The sequence below is a fragment of the Pongo abelii genome, chromosome 8 (genome assembly GCF_028885655.2).
Source record: "Pongo abelii isolate AG06213 chromosome 8, NHGRI_mPonAbe1-v2.0_pri, whole genome shotgun sequence".
Classification (NCBI taxonomy): Eukaryota; Metazoa; Chordata; class Mammalia; order Primates; family Hominidae; genus Pongo; species Pongo abelii.
In genome coordinates this window covers 864585-886974 of record NC_071993.2, presented here as the reverse complement: position 1 = coordinate 886974, position 22390 = coordinate 864585, and the positions used below count along the sequence as shown (strand labels likewise).

General features: G+C 44.3%; 1 protein-coding gene across 4 annotated transcripts in view; it reads left to right on the top strand.

Moving 5' to 3' along the window:
• LARP4B (La ribonucleoprotein 4B) overlaps positions 1 to 22390 on the top strand; it is a 124505-nt gene that overhangs the window by 47841 nt on the left and 54274 nt on the right. For 3 of the 4 annotated variants that reach the window (XM_063727457.1, XM_024253587.3, XM_024253588.2), the window contains exons 4-5: positions 20326 to 20473; positions 20712 to 20852. In XM_063727457.1, the coding sequence (XP_063583527.1) occupies positions 20326 to 20473; positions 20712 to 20852 (289 nt within the window). Of the gene's footprint in view, positions 1 to 468; positions 563 to 20325; positions 20474 to 20711; positions 20853 to 22390 lie in introns of all 4 variants that reach the window. The other variant, XM_054523130.2, reaches the window with a different exon arrangement.

Sequence of the window (22390 nt, the reverse complement as noted above, 5' to 3'; positions counted from 1 at the left end):
CTGCCAACAGCAGCATACCATTTAGATTAATTTATTTTCAAATATTAATTACAAAATTTTTATTGTATCATTGATAATCTGTTGTATGTATATGAGTAGCTTTACATTTTGGTAGCTTGTGTTCCTTAAACCACACAAATTGAATAGTAAGCTTTTACTCAGAAAATTTGTTTCACATTTTAGCTGTGATTAATGAAAGAATAAGGAAGTAGAATTCATTGGTTTTTAAATCCTGCCTTTCATCATTTGCATATGCATATATAAAGTGCTTCAGAGAGCTACTACTCGAAATTCAGTTTGATCAATGGGTCTTATAAATTGCATAAAATTTAAAAAGTAAAAATATTTTATGTAAAAAATAAGAATTACCATAAATCTCATCTATTCCCCCCCATTATAAGCAGTTCATGTAGGAATTGAGGAGTTGGATTGTTAATCTAATTTTTTTTTTTTTTTTTTTTCAAATAGAGATGAGGTCTCACTGTGTTGCCCAGGCTAGTCTCGAGCTTCTGAACTCAAAGTGATCTTCCCGCCTTGGCCTCCCAAAGGGCTAGGATTACAGGTGTGAGCCACCATGCCCGGCCAGCTTTTAACAAAGAAGAATTTTAAAAAAACAAAAGACACTTTCCAAATTATTATATTTTATAAATATATTATTTATGTAAAATTTTTGTGTATTCTGTTTTACATTGATTTTTAATTTAATTTTATTATTATTATTTTTTTGAGACAGAGTTTCCCTCTTGTTGCCCAGGCTGGTGTGCAATGGTGCGATCTCGGTCACTGCAACCTCCACCTCCTGGGTTCAAGGGATTCTCCTGCCTCAGCCTCCCGAGTAGCTGGGATTACAGGCATGCGCCATCACACCTGGATAATTTTGTGTTTTTAGTAGAGACATGGTTTCACCATGTTGGTCAGGCTGGTATTGAACTTGTGACCTCAGGTGATCTGCCTGCCTCGGCCTTCCAAAGTGCTGGGATTACAGGCATGAGCTACCGTGCCCGGCGCACATTGGTTTTTTAAAAATATCCAAATAGAAGACCTTTGGTAGTCTAAGAAGAAAATTATATAAGACATAAAATAGATATCCCTTGAGTATAAATATTTAAGGGAGTTTGTTTGCTTCAACAAATTCCTATTCTCTCCATGGTTGACTTTCAGTCCAACATAATATTCAGACATCTTTAGAAACCTATTGTAGGCATTGCTATGAATGTTTTCTAATTAGCATTGTTCATAGTGCACCTAAAGGTGTGGAGAGTTACATGCTTCATAGTTGCCCAGGAGTTTGCGTTGGTTTAGTGATTAGGTGGCAGGTGGAGAGTTGCGTGCTTCATAGTTGACCAGGAGTTTGCGTTGGTTTAGTGATTAGGTGGCAGGTGGAGAGTTGCATGCTTCATAGTTGCCCAGGAGTTTGCGTTGGTTTAGTGATTAGGTGGCAGTGCTCAGCCAGTTGTTATGATGGGCAAGTGAATACATTTAGCAGTCAGGGTTGAGGACCCAGGCTATTTACAGTTTAGCCATTCTGTCAGAGTTGAATAGGAGGAGACTTGCAATAGAGATACCCAAAGAAATACATGAATAATTCAGGAGCAGGTTTGCATTTATCCACTGGTACTATTTAGTTGTATTTATTATACAGCTTCCTGCCCTCTCCAGAAAACTTACTGAGCTAGTAACTATTTACAGGGTTAGCCAAAGAACACAAAAAAGTGATCTCTATTAGATTGTAAGAATATGGTTTCCCTGAGATCGAGACCATCATGGCTAACACGGTGAAACCCTGTCTCTACTAAAAATACAAAAAATTAGCCGGGTGTGGTGGCACACGCCTGTAGTCCCAGCTACTCGGGAGGCTGAGGCAGGAGAATGGTGTTCACCTGGGAGGCAGAGCGTGTAGTGAGCCGAGATCGTGCCACCACACTCCAGCTTAGGCAACAGAGCGAAACTCCGTCTCAGAAAAAAAATATATATGGTTTCCCTATTTAGTATGAGAATAGTATATTATGAGTGACGTGATTGTCAGAATTACTCAAATTTGTGTACATATGTTTTCTTCACTAAACTGTAAACTTCTGGTACTGTGTTCTGTTCATTAAAAAAAAAAACTTTATTAATAAAGTGTAATTTACATTCTGTAAAACTCACCCATTTAAAGTATGCAACTGAATTGTTTTTAGTAGATTACTGAGTTGTGCAATCATCACCATAATGTAGTCTTAGAACTTTTACATTACCCCATTAAACCCCCAGCCCACCTCCAGGCCCACTTATAGTTAGGCCCTTTTTCTAAGGATGGGGGCATCCTTGGGCAACCACAAACATGCTCTGTGTCTGTGCATTCTGTCCCCTTCTGTGGCCAGCTCAATGCGTTGTGTCTAGTAGGCAAGCAGCTAGTACTGCCTGCATAAAATTTGAGCATCCATCCATTCATCAAAACTGAGTGCAAGTGATAATGATGGCTAAGACATTTTCTATGGAGAGGTTGTTCAGATGAGCATGGGATACACGTCTTCAAGGAGCCCTAACACAGCATGCAAGATTGCATGATCACATTGTGTGTGAGCCTTAGGTAAAAGATGAGCGTACACCTGGAGGCGGGAGGCACTGAGACGTAGGTGAGTCTAGAAGAAGCACTCTTTATCTTGCCCCTAGTCAAGCGAGGTCAGTTTGAATGTTCTCACCTTGAGGTAATAAGGATCTACTGATTTTGAAGTATATCGTACTAATAGTTATGATTACAGTACTTTGCATTAAGTTTACCTGAGTTCCAGGCAGGGACAGTGATGAAACTCTCTAGTCCCTCAATATATCAGAAACAGGAAGGAAACTAGGACGGGGAGTGGTCAGAGGGATGGGAGGAAAACCAGAGGACAGTGTGGGGTGGAGACAGAGGCAGAGAGGCTGACTCAAGTGAAGTGTAGTAAAGTAACAAAGCGAGGGGTCAGTTGTGACCTTAGCAAGAGTATTTCCCAGGACTGATAGGAGCAAAAGCCAGATTGCAGTGGGCGAGAGACAGGAGTGGTAGACACAACTTAGACAGTGACATTCCTCCTAAGATCTTGGCTTTGAAGGTAAGGTGATAGAAAGCGAGAGGGGATTGAAAGGGTTTTGAGGGTGTTTATGATGAAGAGTGACCACTGGCAGTGGGCCACTGCGATGAGTTCTCCTTCTTGAGGAAGAAAAAATACCTGACCACTGGTATTCGGCAACAATGTTGTTTGGTTAAAGGTTCTTTACCTTCCCTGTTAGCGCCACAAACTTCATCTATAGCAAACATCATTCTCAGCGGCTTTTTGCCCCTCCTGAAGCCCACTCAGGGACTCCAGTGACCAGCCAAGTAGCTGCTTTTCCCTTGGAGACACTACATCAGCCTGGAAACCATTTTCTGTTGAAATGATCCTGTTGTGTTTTATCATAAATCCACAGCAGGTTTGAGAGGAATGTGAGTGAATGATGATGTTTAAGGGACAGGTAATATTAGGTAAAACTGTTTATGTTAAATTACCTCCTCAGAAGAAAGATGCAAAGTCACAGCAAGTCTTTTCTAATCATAGTGTGAAACTGGAAAGCTGAAATTGGAAATCTAACTCGTCCTCATACTAAACTCTATGTACAGTTCAGCAAAACATCTATATCAGAATGATTTTTTTTTTGAGTCAGCCTCACTCTGTTACTCAGGCTGGCTAGAGTGCAGTAGTGCGATCTCTGCTCACTGCAGCCTCTGCCTCCCGGGTTCAAGCTATTCTTGTGCCTCAGCCTCCTGAGTAGCTGGAATTACAGGCGTGCGCCACCATGCTTGGCTAATTTTTGTATTTTTCGTAGAGATGGGGTTTCGCCATGTTGCCCAAGCTGGTCTCGAACTCTGGCCTCAAGTGATCTGCCCGCCTTGGCCTCCCAAGTTGTTGGGATTACAGGCATGAGCCACTGCAGCCGGCCCAGAATTTTTTTTTTTTTAACTCCTTTACAGATGGTAATACCAAAAAACTTTAGTCCCTTCCTTTATCAGTTTTCAAAAAAACCACCTTTGCCTTTTGGTGACACAGCTTCTGAATGAATAACTATTAATTAGCAATTCAGATTAATTATTGCAGGCCTATATTTTGAATAAGAGTAGGCTTAGCAATCAGAAAGCTTGAATTTCTATGAAAATATCCAACTCCTGTATTTGTACGCAAATGACATGTGGCTGCTCTTAGCATGTTAATCTTGCAGGTTAAACCTTTTGGCAGGTTGTTGCCACCTTGTCAATCTGTTTAAGAACAGACTTGGGCTGGGTGCGGTGGCTCACGCATGTAATCCCAACACTTTGGGAGGCCGAGGCGGGCGGATCACCTGAGGTCAGGAGTTCAAGACCAGCCTGACCAATATGATGAGACCCCGTCTCTACTACAAAAATTAGCCGGGTATGGTGGTGCATGCCTGTAATCCCAGCTACTTGGGAGGCTGAGACAGGAGAATCGCTTGAACCCGGGAGGCGGAGGTTGCATTGAGCCGAGATAGTGCCATTGCACTCCAGCCTGGGCAACAAGAGCAAAACTCTGTCTCAAAAAAAAAAAAAAAAAAGAAAAGACTTGGCCGGGTGTAGTGGCTCACACCTATAAATCCCAGCACTTTGGGAGGCCAAGGCGGGAGGATTGCTTGAGCCCAGTTCAAGACCCCATATCTACAAAGCAAAAAAGAACAGTCATGGTGGTGTGGGCCTGCTGTCTCAGCTACTCAGGTGGCTGATGGGGGAGGATTGCTTGAGCCCAGCAGGTCGAGGCTGCAGTGAGCTGTGATTGCACCACTGCACTCCAGCCTGGGTGACAGAGGGAGACCCTGACTCTAAAAAAATAAAAACAAAAGACCTAAGAACTTTCCTTAAGGTTGTTGATACAGTTTCCTGTCTTAGAAATATGTTTGTTACTATGTCAGGAAGTGTAAAGCTGCCTTTACCTCAGCATGATTTAGTGACAAAACAATCCATTTACCCCCAGAGTGTATGCACGGTTCTTGGTCTCCTGGTAACTTCGGAGAACTTGCCCCAGGATGGGGGATACTCTAACCAGATGCCCTCTTTTCCTATTAGAATATATTCGTGCTGAGACGGAGTAGATCCTTTTTAATGTAGGATATTTCTTTTTGATGACACAGTATTGTAACATTTTGATTGTAGCATTTTGGCCACTGACAGAAGGAATGCTTTCTATAACACATACACCTGATCTTTTTAGCTCCAAGGCATATTTAAAAATAGAGGGATGTCTTCATTCTCTGTTTGGCTTACTATTCTTAGTTTTATCCTTGTGTAAATGAGTTACATGCTGCTAAAACTTCTCTTGTGGAAGTGTGACAGATGTAATAGTAGTCTTTCAAGGCACTGGGATCAGTAAAAACATCTCTCAACTTAGAACATTTTGTAATTTCTGTAAAAAAATTAGTAATTTTATTGCTTAGTATTTGCATCATTTAGAATATGACAAATAGTTTTTTGCAAACTCTTTTTCATTTTAGGATTCAGTTTAATTGCTATTAAGGCATTTTGTTCAATAGTAGATTCATAAATCAACTTTGTGTGGCAGTACCATGCAAACAGTTGTACTGAGAGAATAGTCACATCACTGGGAGGAAGCGACAGATGTGTCGGAGTCCGCTGCCTGGCAACTGGCTGCCTTCATAGGCCCCGGTGTCCTTACATATGTGTAGAAGTACAACACATACAGCTTTGTGCACAGATTGTAAAAGTACAACTCAGTGTATTTCTGCAAAATAAACACACGTAGGTAATCCACTGCCAGATCCTGAAACAGCAATTTTCAGTTTTGGCAGCAATTCGAAGACATGTCACGATTATAGAAATTGCGAAAGTAGGAGAAATGTGTATCTTCAAATCAGGGAACTTGTGTAGATGAGATACATGAGTCACGCAGGGGTGTCAGAGTTTCTGAGATGGTCAGGCTGCTTCATTCTTTGTTTGGACTTCTCATCTCATGAAGCCAGTGCTTCTCACCTGGACAGCTGCAGTCACTCCTCACTGGTGTCCCCAACCCACCCTTCCTTTCTTTTTTCTTTCTTTTTTTTTTTTTGAGACGGAGTCTCGCTCTGTCACCCAGGCTGGAGTGCTGGAGTGCAGTGGCGCGATCTTGGCACACTGCAAGCTCCGCCTCCCGGGTTCACGCCATTCTCCTGCCTCAGCCTCTCTGAGTAGCTGGGATTACAGGCACCCGCCACCACACCCGGCTAATTTTTTATATTTTTAGTAGAGATAGGGTTTCACCGTGGTCTCGATCTCCTGACCTCGTGATCCGCCCACCTCGGCCTCCCAAAGTGCTGGGATTACAAGTGTGAGCCACCGCGCCCAGCCCCCACCCTTCCTTTCTAACACAGTGGCCAGAGGATCCCTTCGAGAAGGCCAAGTCAGAACCTGCCACTCCTGTGCTCAACATCACAGTCAGCCTGAGTCCTGGCAGGTCCCTAGCCTTCATAGTCTGGCACTTGTCCTCTCTGACTCTGCTGCCCACTGGCTCTCCTCTGGCACGCTGCTCCAGCCCCAGTGGGCTCTTGACCCTTGACCATTCCAGCATCACCTTACCGCAGGGCTCTCTGCCTCGATTGGTTCTGGTGTGCCCCTTTCCCAGAAGTCTCTGAGGCTTATTCTCTTACCTTTCTCAGTCTCGGCCTCACCTTCTCAGCGAGCCCTATCGATCCGCATCCGTCTCCTCACTTCTGGCTTGCCTCAGACCCTTTACGTGTAGCAGTTAGCACCTTCTAACAGTGTTAGGTATTTGTTAGATTTAGTGTTTGTCTCCCTGGACTAGAATGCGAGCTCCATCAAATCTGGGGTTTGGTTTTGTTTATTGATGTATCCCAGTGCCTTCCTGACAGGTAGGTGCTCCATAAATGTCTCCAGTATAAAAGAATATGTCACATATGGTGGTAATCACTGCAGACCCTCATGGCTCTTCCTGTGCACCCCCTAACACTTCGTTTACTCATTAATTCCTGTCTAACCCCAGGTACTGTTATCCCCATTTTACAAATGAGGACACTGAGACACAGAGAGGCGCAAGTAATTTATCCCCAAGATTACTGGACTAAAAAGTGGTAGAACCAGGATTGGAACCCAGGCAATCTGGCTTCAGAGTCCAAACTCAAGAGGAAATACTTTGTATTTGGCACCATTATTTCATTTAAAAAGAGAAACCAGAAGGAAATAATTTAAAACACCCAGCTCTTTCAGCCATCTGAAAGGCTTTTCAGAATTGTTTGTTTTGTTTTGTTTGTTTTTTTAGAGACAGGGTCTTGCTCTGTCACCCAGGCTGGAGTGCAGTGGAACAGTAATAGCTCACTGCAGCCTCGAACTTTTGGACTCAAGTGATCCTCCTGCCTCAGCCTCCCGTGTAGCTGGGACTACAGACACGCACCCCCACACCCAGCTAACTTTTAATTTTTATTTGTAGAGATGGGGTCTTGCTGTGTTGGCGAGGCGATTTCAGATATCTTTACGGCTGTTGCCCCATCACAGGCCCATCACATTTGCCCTCTAGGAGGGCAGAAGGGTTTTGCTAGATGAGCACTGGGGGCCCTCCACAGGCTTGCTGCCCGGAGCCGCCTCGGACCTCTGCTCCCCACGTCTGGTGCATTGCTCCTCAGTCACCCCAGCTGCGGCTCGAGTGGGCCCAGTGGTGGCTTGAGCTGCGGCTCCAGAAGGTACAAGTCATAAACCTTGGTGGCATCCATGTGGTGCTGATTTTTCAGGCAAGAAGAATGCTAGAGCTGCGGGGCAGCCTCCACCTAGATTTCAAGAGATGTCATGGACAGCCTGGAGGCCCAGGCAGAGACTTGTCACAGGAGCAGAGCAACTGCAGAGAGCCTGTACTCGGGCAATGGCAAGCAGAAATCTGGAGTTGAACCTGCTGCAGAGAAGCCCCACCAGGGCATTGCCTAGTAGAGTGGCGAGAGTGGCCTGGGAACCTTGAACTGTGGAGCTGCCAGCTTGCAGCATCAGCCTGGGAGAGCTGTGGGCAGGAGACTCCAACCCCTGACAGCTGCTGGGTGGACTGAGCCCAGCAAAGCCATCGGGTGGGGCTGCCTGAAGCCCTGGAGACCCAACCCTGTTCCACTGTGCCCAGAGGGTTGGGACGTGGAGTCAAAGGAGATGATTCTCCAGAGAGGCTTAATATTTAATATTGTCTGCCCTGTTGGGTCTTGAACTTGGGACCTCTTGCTTCTTCTTGCCTATTTCTCCCTTTTGGAAAGAGATTTTTTTTTTTTTCTTTTTTCTGAGATAGAGTTTTGCTCTTGTTGCCCAGGCTGGAGTGCAGTGGTGTGATATCTGCTCACTGCAACCTCTGCCCCGCAGGGTTCAAATGATTCTCCTGCCTCAGCGTCTCGAGTAGCTGGGATTACAAGCATGCACCACCACACCCGGCTAATTTTTTGTATTAGTAGAGACGGGGTTTCTCCATGTTGGTCAGGCTGGTCTCGAACTTTTGATCTCAGGTGATCCGCCTGCTTTGGCCTCCCTAAGTGCTGGGATTACAGGCGTGAGCCACTGCACCTGGTCGGGAATTTTTTGTGTGTGTGTGGCTGTCCCACCGTTGTATTTTGGAAACACATAACTTGTTACTTTCAACACTCAGGGCTGGAGAGGAATTGATCTTGGGGTGAATTGTGCCTTGAGTCTCACCCTATCTGATTCAGATGAGATGCTGGACTTTTAAGATGATGCTGAAATGAGTTAAGACTATTGGAGGTATTGGGATGGAATGAGTATTTTTTGCATTATAAGAAGGACATGAATTGTGGGAGCTGGAATGGAATGCTGTGGTTTTTACGTGCCCCCTAAAGTTCATGTGTTGGAAAATCAGTCCACCGTGCAGCAGCATTGGGAGGTAGGGCCTTCTAAGGAGTGATAAGGACACCAGGCTCTGCCTTCACAAGTGGAGGAGTGGATGAGTAACATTGTGGCGGGAGTGACTCCATCTCGTCACGTGTGTGATGGTGTAGCACAAAGGCCTCTCCAGAAGCAGCCTCTCGACTTGAGACTCTCAGCCTCCAAACTTGTGTGAAATAATCTCTGTTCTTTATAAATTGCCCCATCTCAGGTATTCTGTTAGAGCAGCACAGAATGGCTTCACAAAGGACTTTAAGGCTTGAAAAGTGTGGGGAGGAGACTGCAGAAAGAAACAACATTGAGGCAGTGTGCTGGCTTTGGTTAGTATGAGATAGAAGAGGTTGGGGGAATGGTATCTTAGCCGAGATCATAGAGGCAGGCTGGGGCCAGATTATGGGGGACTCTGAAGTGGGACTCTGGGATTCTATTCCAACTGCTTAAAGTCTGCATAACAGCTCTTTAAAATAGATGTCGGTGTTGGCTCCATTTTACAAATGAGAAAACTGAGACAAAGAGGTTAAATAATTTGCCAGAAATGACACATGTAAAAATGGAGCTGAGACTCAAACCCAGGCAGGTGATTTTGTGAGCTTGTCTGCTTTACTGTGTCCTTTCATTCTACAGCTGGTATGAATCGTTTGTGTCTTTAGTGCAGAACGTTTTTTCCATGTAGATATTTAATTCTCTTTGAGTAGCATAACAGTATGGTCAATGTATGGTCTGAGTTTTGTTTTGTCATTCGAAGCTGCTACTAAAGTTCTTGGTGCCTCATTTCCCTTATCTGTACAGTGAATTAGTAGTATCTACCTTGGGGGTTGTTAAGAGTGCAAATTAAGACGTGCGACAAAATGGATGCATAGATGTAATTAATATTTTGTGACACATAGTGCTATATAAAGGGTTGACTACCATTATCATCATAGTCATTATTATTATGATGATTTCAGTACTTGAATTTTAGTATATTCAGAAGTGTTCCTGTTACCGTTATGTTTAAGTGTAATTCCTAAACTTTTTATCATAAAAATGTTAATATTTTCAAAAAGTAGAACATTAATAGGACACCAGTCATAACTCGTAGGTTAAAGAAACAGCAAAATCTCTCTTGCAGAGGAATTAAAAGAATTATTTTGTTTTTCACATAGCATGTCAGAACCGTAATAAGAAAAAGAATTACTTATACTAAAAGCAAAACATTACAGGTGTCAACGTAAGACAAGACCCATTACATGAGTCCACAGTTAGGGACTGGACCACATAGTACCTGAGCAACTTGTTTAGTTGTGGACAACGCCTGTTTTTCACCAGATGGCAGCTGTGCGTTCCTGCATCAAGTACTTTCAAGAGACTTTCTAGTTCTGGTACCAGAGCTTGTAGATCTATTTTCTCTTTTTTTTCTTGTTCCTTCCTTTTTCTTAATTGGAGTGCTCAGACATCTGCAGAAGTGAAGAGAATAATACCATGAACCAAGTGCAGCATCATTAACTTGAACATTACCCATCCCCACATTCGACTACTGTTTTGTTTTGTTTTTTTTTTGAGATGGAGTCTCGCTCTTGTCACCCAGGCTGGAGTGCAGTGGCGCAATCTCGGCTCATTGCAACCTCTGCCACCTGGGTTCAAGTGATTCTCCTGCCTCAGCCTTCCGAGTAGCTGGAACTACAGGCACGCACTCCCATGCTCAGCTAATTTTTTGTAGTTTTAGTAGAGACGGGTTTTCACCATGTTGGCTGGACTGGTCTTGAAACTCCTGACCTCTGGTGATCCACCCGCCTCGGCCTCCCAAAGTGCTGGAATTACAGGCATGAGCCACCACGTCTGGCCTGGACTACTGTCTTTAAATCTTTTCCTCCACCTATGCACATGACTGTTTTAACTTTTATATATGTGTGTATATATTTACTATATTTGCTAGGGTATTTTAAAGCAAATTGTAGATAATGTGTCGCTTTATCCCAGATACTTCAGCATGCATCCCTAACTGACATCATTCCATTTTCACACCTGACACAATTAGTAATAATTTCTTGAGACCTACAGATACTATTTTTATTGCTACTTATTTTTTTGCTCTCCTTTGATTTTTTCGTCTTTTTTTAATTGCTATTTATTTCAGACATCATTTCATAAAGCTAGAAAATTAGATACAACTGTGAGTAGCTATATATTTTACGGAACAAAATTCTGTTACTGTTTTCTTTTGGGGGAATTTATGAACTATTTTATTTAGTTACCACCATCCCATTGAAATATAATTTGGGAAATACTGGAACACTGTAGAAAAACCAGAAGCCTGAAATCTTTCTGGCTGGGATAATATTTTAAGTTATGTTTTATTGAGTTTATGAGAATAAGAAAAAATACAGTGCAGCATTCTTGCTGCTGTTCTGAGCTTTTGGATCCTGATCCTGTTTGGAATTGGGCACATGGAATATGCTGGCTGTCAGTTGGGCTCTGTTGTCATTAGGATTTGGGTTTGAGTGGCAGGAACATGTGACCGCTGTGCAAGGGGTTATTTTTGGTCTCTGGGTGTTGGCTTCTCCTCAGAAATTATAGCAAGTTAATGTGAGGTGCGTCTGTGGAGGCTCGGGATCGGCACGCCTGTCGTGTGCTTGTGAGCTCTCAAACATGGGCTGTTGCTTCAGCAAAGAACTAAGTAGTGACAGTGACAGTGAAAAAACTGGCCTGTTACAAAAATCTGTGGAGGAGAAGGAACCAGAAAACAAGATAAGTAAAACTTTATCTTCATTATTTGATCCCCTCGAAGGTGAGCAGGTTCACCGTATTGGCAGTGGAGCCAGCAGTGCCGCTGGCGTTAGCGCGCGGACAAGGATTTTCGCAGGGTCTGGGCACAAACAGGGTCATAGACCCAAACAGTTATTGAACCCTCTTTCCTCTTTTATATATACATTCTTAACAAGGTATGAAAACTTGGATGAGAATGACAAGAATTCAAATATTGTTGTTAATGAGCAGAATTCTGAGGGGGTCTGTGATCTACTGTGTGTGGGTAACGGCAGCCGACAAGGTTGTTGGGAAGATGAGGAGCCTTTCTCATGTGTGCTGGTGCCTTCTGACCGAGGCCTGCAGGAGGAAACCTTTGTGAGTGGCCATCTGCACTGTTACCCAGCTACTTGTAAAAACTCTTTAGTAGAGAAAGAAATGGTGGTCAGCATTCACCTCAGCAGTGGTGATGAGAGTAAGTCTTTAGACTTATCCGATAGGGAGAAGAAAGATGGAAACCCTATTGGTATTGATGATCAACAATGTCAGGATTCAGGAGAGTGCAAGTTTCACAGCATTTGTGTTGCCGACTCTGCCTGCCCAAGCATGGCAGAGGAGTTGGGCACCTGGGCAGACACAGTAGCTGCAAGAGGAGAGTGTTGCTCTGCTGTGCCTTCAGCCTTGCGTGCCGTGTCAGGGGTGGGCGAGCCAGAGCCACGGCAGGAAGAGCTCTCGCCTTGGGACACGCTGGGTCCAGGTGAAAGGACAGAGGAATGCAGTGGGAAAACCAAGCCTTGCCCTGAGCCTGTGGCGTTCAGCCATGCACCTTGTGAAGCAAATGCCGATAACGTGCAGGTGGAGGCTTTACAGGCAGAAGCTTGCACTGAATTCCCTAAAAATTATGCAGAAAGCAGCGCACTACATGGTATTGACCTACTCCCTGAATTAAATAACAACATGGACAGTGACTCACTAAGACATGCGTGTGTCCTGGAAGAAAGTGAGAGCCATAACTCAGGAGTAGGAAGTGAGATGGATCATCCACCTGGTGGCTTCCGTACTGACACTGCACATTCACCTGGTAGCTTTTGTACTGACACTGCATATGTTGCAGGGAGTGATGACCCGGAGGTGGTAACAGTTATTGTCGACCAGAGTTTACATTCTAAAAAGGAGAGAGAAAATAACTCTATCACACCACTAAGAGACAACAATGATTTCTACTTGGATGTTAACAAATCAGATAGTATCCTTCCCATTGGTCTAGATAGAATTGATTTAAGTCCTAAGAGGCCTATCACTGCAGTGAGATTTGGAAGTGGGTGTCTCTCAGGTCACGCTAATTCAAGAGAAGCAGCCCCAAGCCAGCTTGATGACTGCTGGGAGCTGGAACCTGTCCCCGGACAAGTCAGGAAGGCGCAGCGCAGAGGGGACTGCAGCCTGGATGCCAGAAGTCCCCTGCTGCCAGACAGAGGTGAGGTGTCTCTGCAATCTGAAAATAGTGCCTTTTACCAAGAAGAGGGCAGAATTGGCGTTTGGAAGGCTGAGGGTCATGGTGTAAGGGCTTTTGAGTCGAAATCTTGGTGTCAAGCAGATGAGGCTGCAACACAGACCTGTGACCAAACTTGCATGGAGCGTGTGGTGGACACGAAGGGGACGGTGCAGAGGAGAGATGGCCTAAAGCTTAGCATGGGACAAGGAGTGCCCCCCGATGGCAAGTCTCCCAGTCACTCCAGATCTCTTCACAGTAACTGTATTTCCTCCACATTTATTTTTACCTGCACAGAGGAAGAAGAGAGGGAAACAAGCCCAGGTGATGAAACAGAGGGTGAAATATGTGTGAAGAGTTCAGTCAGTGTGTCAGGAGACCAGCTGAGTGACCCTCAAAGGTTAGAAGGTGGTGAAAAAGAATCACTGCAAGCAAAGTATAGAGAGACAAGTGAAGATGACATACAGACTGTCAAGTCAGATTCTAAAACAACCTATGAGTGGGAAACAGGTACACAAAGATATGAGGCAGTGCCAAGTCAGGATGTACTCTCCTGCGTTAGTTCTAGTGCAACAGAGAACGCTGATTTTGAAACTAATCAAATAGAAAAAAATTATGAAACACACCGAGTATACGACTGCAAATATAATGGTCTTAATGTGTTACCACCTTTAAGTCCAAGTGTTAATCCACTTATACAGAAGTCAGAAATAGTAGAGAATTCTGTTAGTAGTGGTAAAAGCCCAAAATGGAAGGGAATTTCCTCTGAATCAATTGAAGAAGCTTCTGGTATCTTTGGTAATAATACATCAGGGTTGAGTAAACCAAAACTAACATGTAAAGAAGAGGAAGAGAGACTTTATTTGGAGAAAGATAGTATTGACCCCAAAATTATTGACTGCCTAGGTCCATGTGGGACGAGTGAAAGTGCACACCATTTCAGAGGAGGAAACGCCAAGCCCACTCTCACACAGTCGACTTTAAATTGTGAAATGGGTTTTATGGGAAATGCTAAGGTGAGTTTTGAGAAAATAGAGTCACGTGACGCTTCCAGTGGCCATTTCTTTCTGGTTGGTGTTGATCCCACCCTAGCGGACAGATACACAGCTGCCCCCTGCGACGCAGCCCAGGGGATTCCCGCTGTCCCCGTGGACAGCAAAGACACTGTCGTACCAAGTAGTGGCCACATTGTATCATTCACAGAAGGTGTCCTAAATAGATGTGAACATCCCTCAAAAGTGGATTGGCAGAGTTTCCCAGAAGGAGTCTCCCGTTTTTTGAGTGAATTTTCCTATTACCCGATGGGAGGGTTAGGAAATCCAGCATTTTCTGAAAGACTGGCCAGTGGTTGTGGTGGATATCAAATGGGCTATCTCTGGACTAATACAGTCACAAAAGGTGCTCTAGAAGGTGAAACAGTATTTAGTGAGGATCTGCACCATAAGCCACAGGCCTTGGAAATTGCTTTGTTTTCAGAAAACACTCCTCAGCTACTGGTGTCAGAGGACGGTGTTGTTTGGGGATGGCATGATAGAGATGGACAGTTCGTAAGTATGTTTTCTATTGTGCTGCAGTATGCTGGGCTATACATTTTAATTTATTATGATTATTATTTTTATTTATTTTTTGAGACAGAGTCTTGCTTTGTCACCCAGGTTAGAGTGGCGCGATCTCGGCTCACTGCAACCTCCACCTCCGAAGTTCAAGTGATTGCCGGGTTCAAGTAATTCTCGTGACTCAGCCTCCTGAGTAATTGGGATTACAGGCATGTGCCACTATGCCTGGCTGATTTTTGTATTTTTAGAGATGGGATTTCGCTATGTTGGCCAGGCCGGTTTTGAACTCCTGACCTCAGGAGATCCACCTGCCTCAGCCTCCCAAAGTGCTGGCATTGCAGGCATGAGCCACCGGGCTGGCCCATTTTAATTGTTTTTAACTTAATAAAGATTTACTCTAAACAGTGGGTAGTTGTTTGAATGCTTATATATGGCTGTGAATTACTATAACATTAATGATTTTCAAATTGGAGAATATGAATTCTTGTTTGGTGTACTTAAGCCAGAGTTTGTGTGCAAACTCTTGTTAGCACTAAAGCATGCCCTGAGCTCTGTGTTGACTTTTTTCTGTCTGTGAATTTTGCCAGCTCTCTGTCTTCCTGGCTGCAGTGCGGTCAGAGCCCTTTGAGGGCATCTTATCTTGTGGGCAGTGTAGTTGATTCGATAAGCATGTGAGCCCATTGAAGGTATAAGTCACACTGCAGAAGACAAACTTACCTGAAAATCTGTTCTTCCTGAGATCTTTGTGTGTGTCTGAGGCAGGTAGAATTTGCTGCTTTTAGCTGGCTATGAAATCTTGGTTCTGTCTTGCAGTTAGAATTACTGCGGAGCTCTTTCTTTTTCAGAACCCCGAGTTAAGGCTGTCCCTCTGGTTTGGAAGAAGCTTAGCAAATGATTCTATGGGCAGCTAATTTGAGCATCTTTCCAGAAATTCTGTAATAAATGTCAACATCATTCAACAACAGGAAATTAGTTTTGCTCAGAAAACAGACATTTATCGAAGCGGTGTGATTGAAAGCACATACTCAGAGTAGCAAGATCTCATTATTCAACCAGTGGTTTATTCATGATTTTTGTGGGCAGTGAAGCAAGGAAAAGTATTGATATTAAGGAGGTAGAGATGGCTCAAATGTCAACACTTACTATATGGAAATAAACAAGTAGAAATCCCCTTATGTAGCGTAAGGAATGATCCATCAACCTCTTTTATTTCCGTGCCCACATTGGGAGTTTTTCTGGAGAGAGTTATGTTCAAATTCATTAGTTTTGCTCCTTAAATAGTTGTGGAGGCAAAACAGTATAAAACTGCATCTTTAAGATAATCTGCAGTTAATCTTTTACAGAAGTGACGTAATTTTCAGTTACCAGTGTCACTGCCTCAGACGTCAACAAAGAGCATAAATGATGCCTAAGTGAGAGGTGTGCTTCCAGTTTTAAATTAGCTTTTCCATTATGAGGTATTCCCAAACAGTATTCTAATATGAGGCATTACCATGTTTAAACGATGGTGCCTTGCCTTTCAGAGCTTCAATTTTCAAAGTGCTGTTACAGGTGTCTTTTTTTTTTTTAAGCAAATCTTAATATAGCAGCTATTACTCCATTTCACAAATAAAGAACTGGAGGTAGAGCCTTGTATGGTTCTGGAGTCAGCAAATTGCCCTGAATTACTAAGCTTTTTAGTGCATCTGTAGGAGTGGTTGGTGCTTGCATGGAATGTTTCTTTCCCCTATCTCTCACCTGCTTTCTGTACCTCACCGGCCAGTCCCCCTTCTCCAGCATTAGTCACTCTAGTTCCTACTCAGGAACTTGTCGGAGAGACTGTTCTGTCTCGTATCGGTAGTTATACAAACTTACTAATTGATACGTTATTTTTCAAAATGGAGCATATTGTTTCGCACAGGTTGGGGTGGGGTAGAAGGGTTTATTTAAAGCATCAGAACTCAGGCATGTTCACTTTGGAATGAGGCTGTTAAGGTCAGCTTGCCTGTGGTTTTAATAACCATTGCTTAGCCATACATTTTTAATGGAAAAATAAGACTTATAGTCAAGCAGACGACACTGGAGTTTTTTTTGTTTTTTTTTTTTTTAAGGATGGAGTCTTGCTCTGTCACCCAGGCTGGAGTGCAGTGGTACCATCTCAGCTCACTGCAACCTCCGGCTCCTGAGTTCAAATGATTCTCCTGCCTCAGCCTCCCAAGTAGCTGGGATTACAGGTGTGTGCCACCACACCCAGCTAACTTTTGTATTTTTAGTAGAGACAGGGTTTCACCATGTTGGCCAGGCTGGCCTTGAACTCCTGACCACAAGTGATCTGCCCATCTTGGCCTCCCAACATGCTGGGATTACAGGCATGAGCCACCACACCTGGCCGACGCTGGAGTTCTTGGTAACCATTTAGAGTTCCATATTACTGCAAGAGAATAACCATACTTTATAGAAATAGTAGGAGATTCAGATCTTTGTTTAATACAAACTATTTCTCGTAAATTATAAGTTAATGAACTCTTGATGAATGTTGAATTTTGCTGAACGCAATTGCTTAGAATCTAACTTTCTAATTACCATCGTTTTTATGGGGAAGTTACTCAACCTTTCTCTGCCTTGGTTTTTTCATTTGTGAAATGAGTCCAGTGAATAACGACCTCCAAGACTTGTTCTGATTCAGTACAAGGAAGTGCATAGAATGTGCTCAGCACGTGGTAGATCCTCGAATGTCATCAAGCCTTAAAAGACATCTTCATTCTTTCATTCCTGGTCACATCTCTTCAGTCACAGTATTGATTGAACATTTCCTAACTGCATACACTTGATTTGGACTTCTTCACTAAGAGGTAGTCATTGGTTAAGGGTAGAGTCCTAGTCATTTGTGGCATACAACCTTGCAGAAGTTGTCAAATAGTGGAAAATATAAATTTATGTTATTTAGTAAACATTGATGCATTCGTCATATATCTTGAGCACCTCCCTACTGAATTCAGGGCTGTGCTAGCCATCAGCAGTACTGCGGTGAGCAAAATGCCCATGGTGACTGCCACCCTGGAACGGGAGGAACGCGAGGGCCACGGGAGCCCCAACAGCCATGCTGTCACTGCTTTCAAAGTGCTGTTGGTCTGTATTAATAAACTACAAAATGTATTTTGGTACTATAGGACAGTCCACTGCGAAAGGTACTAATAATAGAGAACGTTACTGTTAGTTAGTGTTGGGAATTTAAAGCACGTGTAGTATGTGCGTGAGCTGAAGGGAGCCAGCTAAGTGGATGGAATGGAACCGAGGCCGGAAAACTGGATTGTGTGGTGGTGGTGAAAAGAGACTGGGTCTAATTAGGAAAGGCGATGTATGGAAGTATTAGAGTAGGAAAGAGAATAGAGAAATGAATTTATGAAGACAACAGATCAGGTGGAACGGCGTAAATGCTGCCAGAGGCAGTGTTGTGGGTGACCTGTGGCTGTCTCCTGCCCCCTCATGTAGCTCCATGAGCTCCTGTCTGCTTCCTTCACCATCACACCTGCCAGCTCAGCGCCGTGCCTGGCACAAGCATGCTGGTGAACATGTCAGAGGCACTTGTTGGACAGATGGGTGGATGAGAGAGAAGAGAGCAAGTAACACTGTGCAGAAGCAGAGGCCAAAAATGAAGTTTAGATGCAATGCCAGAGGGAAAGTTGAAGAAGTGGTGTTTCTTGATTATAATATTCTTGAAGGAACCCAATTATTTGCCCTATCACCAGTACTTAAAAAAAAAAAAAGTAAAAAGAATTCCAGATAGGTACTCATTTAAACATCTGGTTTTATGGGCATGATGCTCATTGGTGGTCCAGTGACTGGAGGAGCAGGAATGAACAAACCACATCAGCTGCCTTCTCTCAGTTTCAGAAATAGTTTTATGTTTTTTACTACCAGCCCCATCACCTGAGTCAATGTGGATTTATTCTGTCTTTTAAAAATTGTTAATGCACCCTTTGTTTTTTTGACGGCTCATGGTGGTACTTCCCAGCCCTTCTCCTGTGTTCTGGGCCACAGAAACTGGTGTGTCTATGCTGCATGCTGGGGTAGTGCAGTGTAACTGCTCCCAGCTTGCAGCCTGGGTCCAAGGGGCACTGGGGACCAGGGACCTGTCCCTTCCTCCAGAAGCTTTGGCTTCCTGCACTGTGGTGTGAAGGTGGGTGGTACATTTGAAAAGGCAAATCATGTGTAAGTTTGTTGAAGGATTGTGTTTGGACATTTGACTTTTCTTTAGGCTTTGGGGAGTGCTTATGTAAGCATAAGAAAGGCTTGTATCAGAAGAATCAGGGGAGTAAGGAGTATCCACATGGTGGGGGACTGTTGTGGGTTTATACGCTGTGTCAGGAAGGACCACCAGTCCCCAGTCTCTGGGCAGGATGTTCTGGACAGACGGACGGGAAGAGCAAAAGTGGCAGTGTGCCCAGAGACAGCAAGGAGGTCAGTGTGCCTGGAAATGGACAAGGCCAGGGAGCGGTGAGCACAGGAGGGCACTGTGGCTGCAGTGGGAACTTCGTCTTTTACTCCAAATGAGCCAAGCTGATGCAGGAGGGTTTTGAGTAGAGGACTGCCCTGTCGGACTAACAGAGCATGCGTGACTGTCATGATGGCCGATGAACTTGGTACGTGCCAGGCATCATGTTGTTGTGCTGTCTTCCAGGTGAGGTTTAGCCCATGTTCCACAGCTGTCCACGGCAGCTTTGGCCTCAGCCTCAGTGATCTGAGAGCCCGTTGTCCAGAACACTGGACTAGCAGCTTCATGGTCACCTGTGGATTCTCTTTCAAGGTGATACTGAAGCTCTATTGGGAATGGGAACAGGTAGTTCTGTGAAAAGTATGACATATTTTATCTTCTTCCTCAAAGGATGCCTGAGCTTTCTTATCCTACAGTATCCCTGACAGACCTGTTAGAACACCTTCATTCTTAGGAGCAATTTTCATCTTCTACACCTTTTGTTTATGTGACTTTTTGAAGCTTTCTTTCCTTTTTTTGTTTTAGAGATGGAGTTCTGCTCTGTCACCCAGGTTGGGTGCAATGGTGCGATCTCAGCTTACTGCAACCCCCGCCTCCTGGGTTCAAGTCATTCTCCTGCCTTAGCCTCTCAAGTAGCTGGGATTACAGGCGCACGCCACCATGCCTGGCTAATTTTGTATTTTTAGTAGAGACAGGGTTTCTCCATGTTGGCCAGGCTGGTCATGAACTTCTGGCCTCAGGTGATCCGCCCGCCTTGGCCTCCCAAAGTGCTGGGATTACAGGCGTGAGCCACTGCGCACTGCTGACTTGTTTAAGCTTTCTAATTAGAATTTTATTCATCTACGTTGTATTCAAGTTTGTAAAACCCTGAATTGTGATTTTATTAGGAGTCTAGGAAGTTACCAGCTATTCCTCAGGTATAGTTTGTGGAACACTGAATCTTTTGGTGGCAGGCCTGTCCTTCCCCATCTCTGCAAGCCTTGGTCTTGGGAGGAGGAACTTAAAACTTGGGGGGAATTTAATGGAATCCTGAGTGCTTTTTTTTTTTTTTAATTTTGAAACTGATTTCATTCCAAAGGTGTTTATAAATACATAGGCTGAGCCTTTGGAGCCTATATCAGATGTCTCTTAACTCTGCATTAATGAGTAAAATTGTATTTGGTTGACATTTGGATACAAATGTCTATCTCATATTTCTTCCTAGGTACCAGCAACTAAGGTTTCAGAGCTGAACCCTAATGCAGAAGTGTGGGGGGCTCCTGTGTTACATCTGGAAGCAAGCAGTGCTGCTGACGGTGTGAGTGCTGCGTGGGAGGAGGTGGCTGGCCACCACGCAGACCGTGGCCCGCAGAGTAAGTTGAGCATGGCCGTGGTGTGCAGCCCCTGCTTTCAGGCCTGTGCTTTTGTTGCCATTTTAATCTGTCTTTAAGATGTTGCTCATTCATAACTGTGTCATGGTATGTGGCAGTGCTTGAGAGCCCAGAGGTCTTTTACAGTCCAAAGAAGTTGAGTCACTGCAAGTGTAAGCTTTGTTTTAAGAGAAAGTTATGCTTCTAACCCTGCATTTTTGGGGTAAACTCCTAATTGTAGGATCAGATGCCAATGGTGATGGTGACCAGGGCCATGAGAATGCCGCATTGCCAGACCTGCAGGAGTCGGACCCAGCAGACATGAACACTCTCGCTCTGGGTCCCTCAGAATACGACTCTCTGCCTGAAAATAGCGAGACAGGTAAACATATCTTATGGGTGCATTTTCCCAGGGAATATGGGCTGCTTTATTTATTTTTTTTATTTAGCGTATTAACATTCTCTAAACAATGTGTCTTTCTTTGCCTCCTTTTAATTCTACTTTAAACTCACTCTTATGTGGATGCAGAGAAGATGAGAGGCCCTGGTTAGGTAGGGTGCCATGGAGAATGTAAGGTCTCAAAAGATGAAGCCTGGGCCGGGTGCAGTGGCTCATGCCTGTAATCCCAGCACTTCGGGAGGCTGAGGCGGGCAGATCATGAGGTCAGGAGATCGATACCATCCTGGCTAACATGGTAAAACCCCGTCTCTACTAAAAAAAATACAAAAAAATCAGCTGGGTGTGGTGGTGGGCGCCTGTAGTCCCAGCTATTCGGGAGGCTGAGGCAGGAGAATGGCGTGAGCCTGGAGGCGGAGCTTGCAGTGAGCCGAGATCGCGCCACTGTACTCCAGCCTGGGCGACAGAGCGAGACTCTGTCTCAAAAAAAAAAAAAGAAACCTATTTAGTAGTGCGAAGTGGCAGTAAAGGTGCAGAGGTGGAACGTTAATGTTGGATTTGAGAGTGAGACAGTTTGGGTAAAGGGAGGGGGATAGAGAGGGAATGCTGTGGTATTGTAGGTAGGGGCAATTGAGGCCCCATTTGCAAGTCTTAGAAGCCATTCGCATTTGAACTTCTTTCCTGTTGATGAGGAAATGAGTGACATGAAGAAAATAAGTTGTTTGGGGAAGGTAAATTTTGCAGGAGTGTGAAAGAATGGCTTGGAGGAAAGCAAACGTAAGACCATCTGGATAGAATCTCTTGTTCTCATGTAGGGTTGTAAGTACCTCAGTATGTAGTAGTGGCTAAAAAATGGAAAGGAAGAGAGTAGGTGGGAAAGGGGATGTTCAGGCCCAGTTATGGAGTGTACCACACACACGTTACTGGAAATGCAGGAATTTTTTCATGTTTTCATTTTTTTTTTTGAGACGGAGTCTCACTCTGTCACCCAGCCTGGAGTGCAGTGGCGCGATATCGGCTCACTGCAGGCTCCACCTCCTGAGTTCACGCCGTTCTCCTGCCTCAGCCTCCTGAGTAGCTGGGACTACAGGCGTCCGCCACCACGCCCGGCTAATTTTTTGTATTTTTAGTAAAGATGGGGTTTCACCATGTTAGCCGGGATGGTCTCGATCTCCTGACCTCGTGATCTGCCCGCCTCGGCCTCCCATGTTTTCATTTTTATTACCACAGTTGTTCTTAACCAGTCCCTGTCCCCTCTCCCACCCCACTTGCATGGACTTTTCATCATCCCAGTGTCCAGGGAATGCACTGGGCAGGGCTGGAGAGGCCAGACCTCGATGCTGTAAGGCACAGCCATACAGAGTGACTTCATTGGCTTAAGACTGTCACAGTCAGAAACTGTCACTTCAGAGGGAAAATGTGTAGATGTTCTGTGACGGTTGTTTTTTTTTTGTTTAACTTCAGTGGAGCTTATTGCTTTAAATAATAATTGGTAAAATGAATCAAGTATTTATAAAGGTACA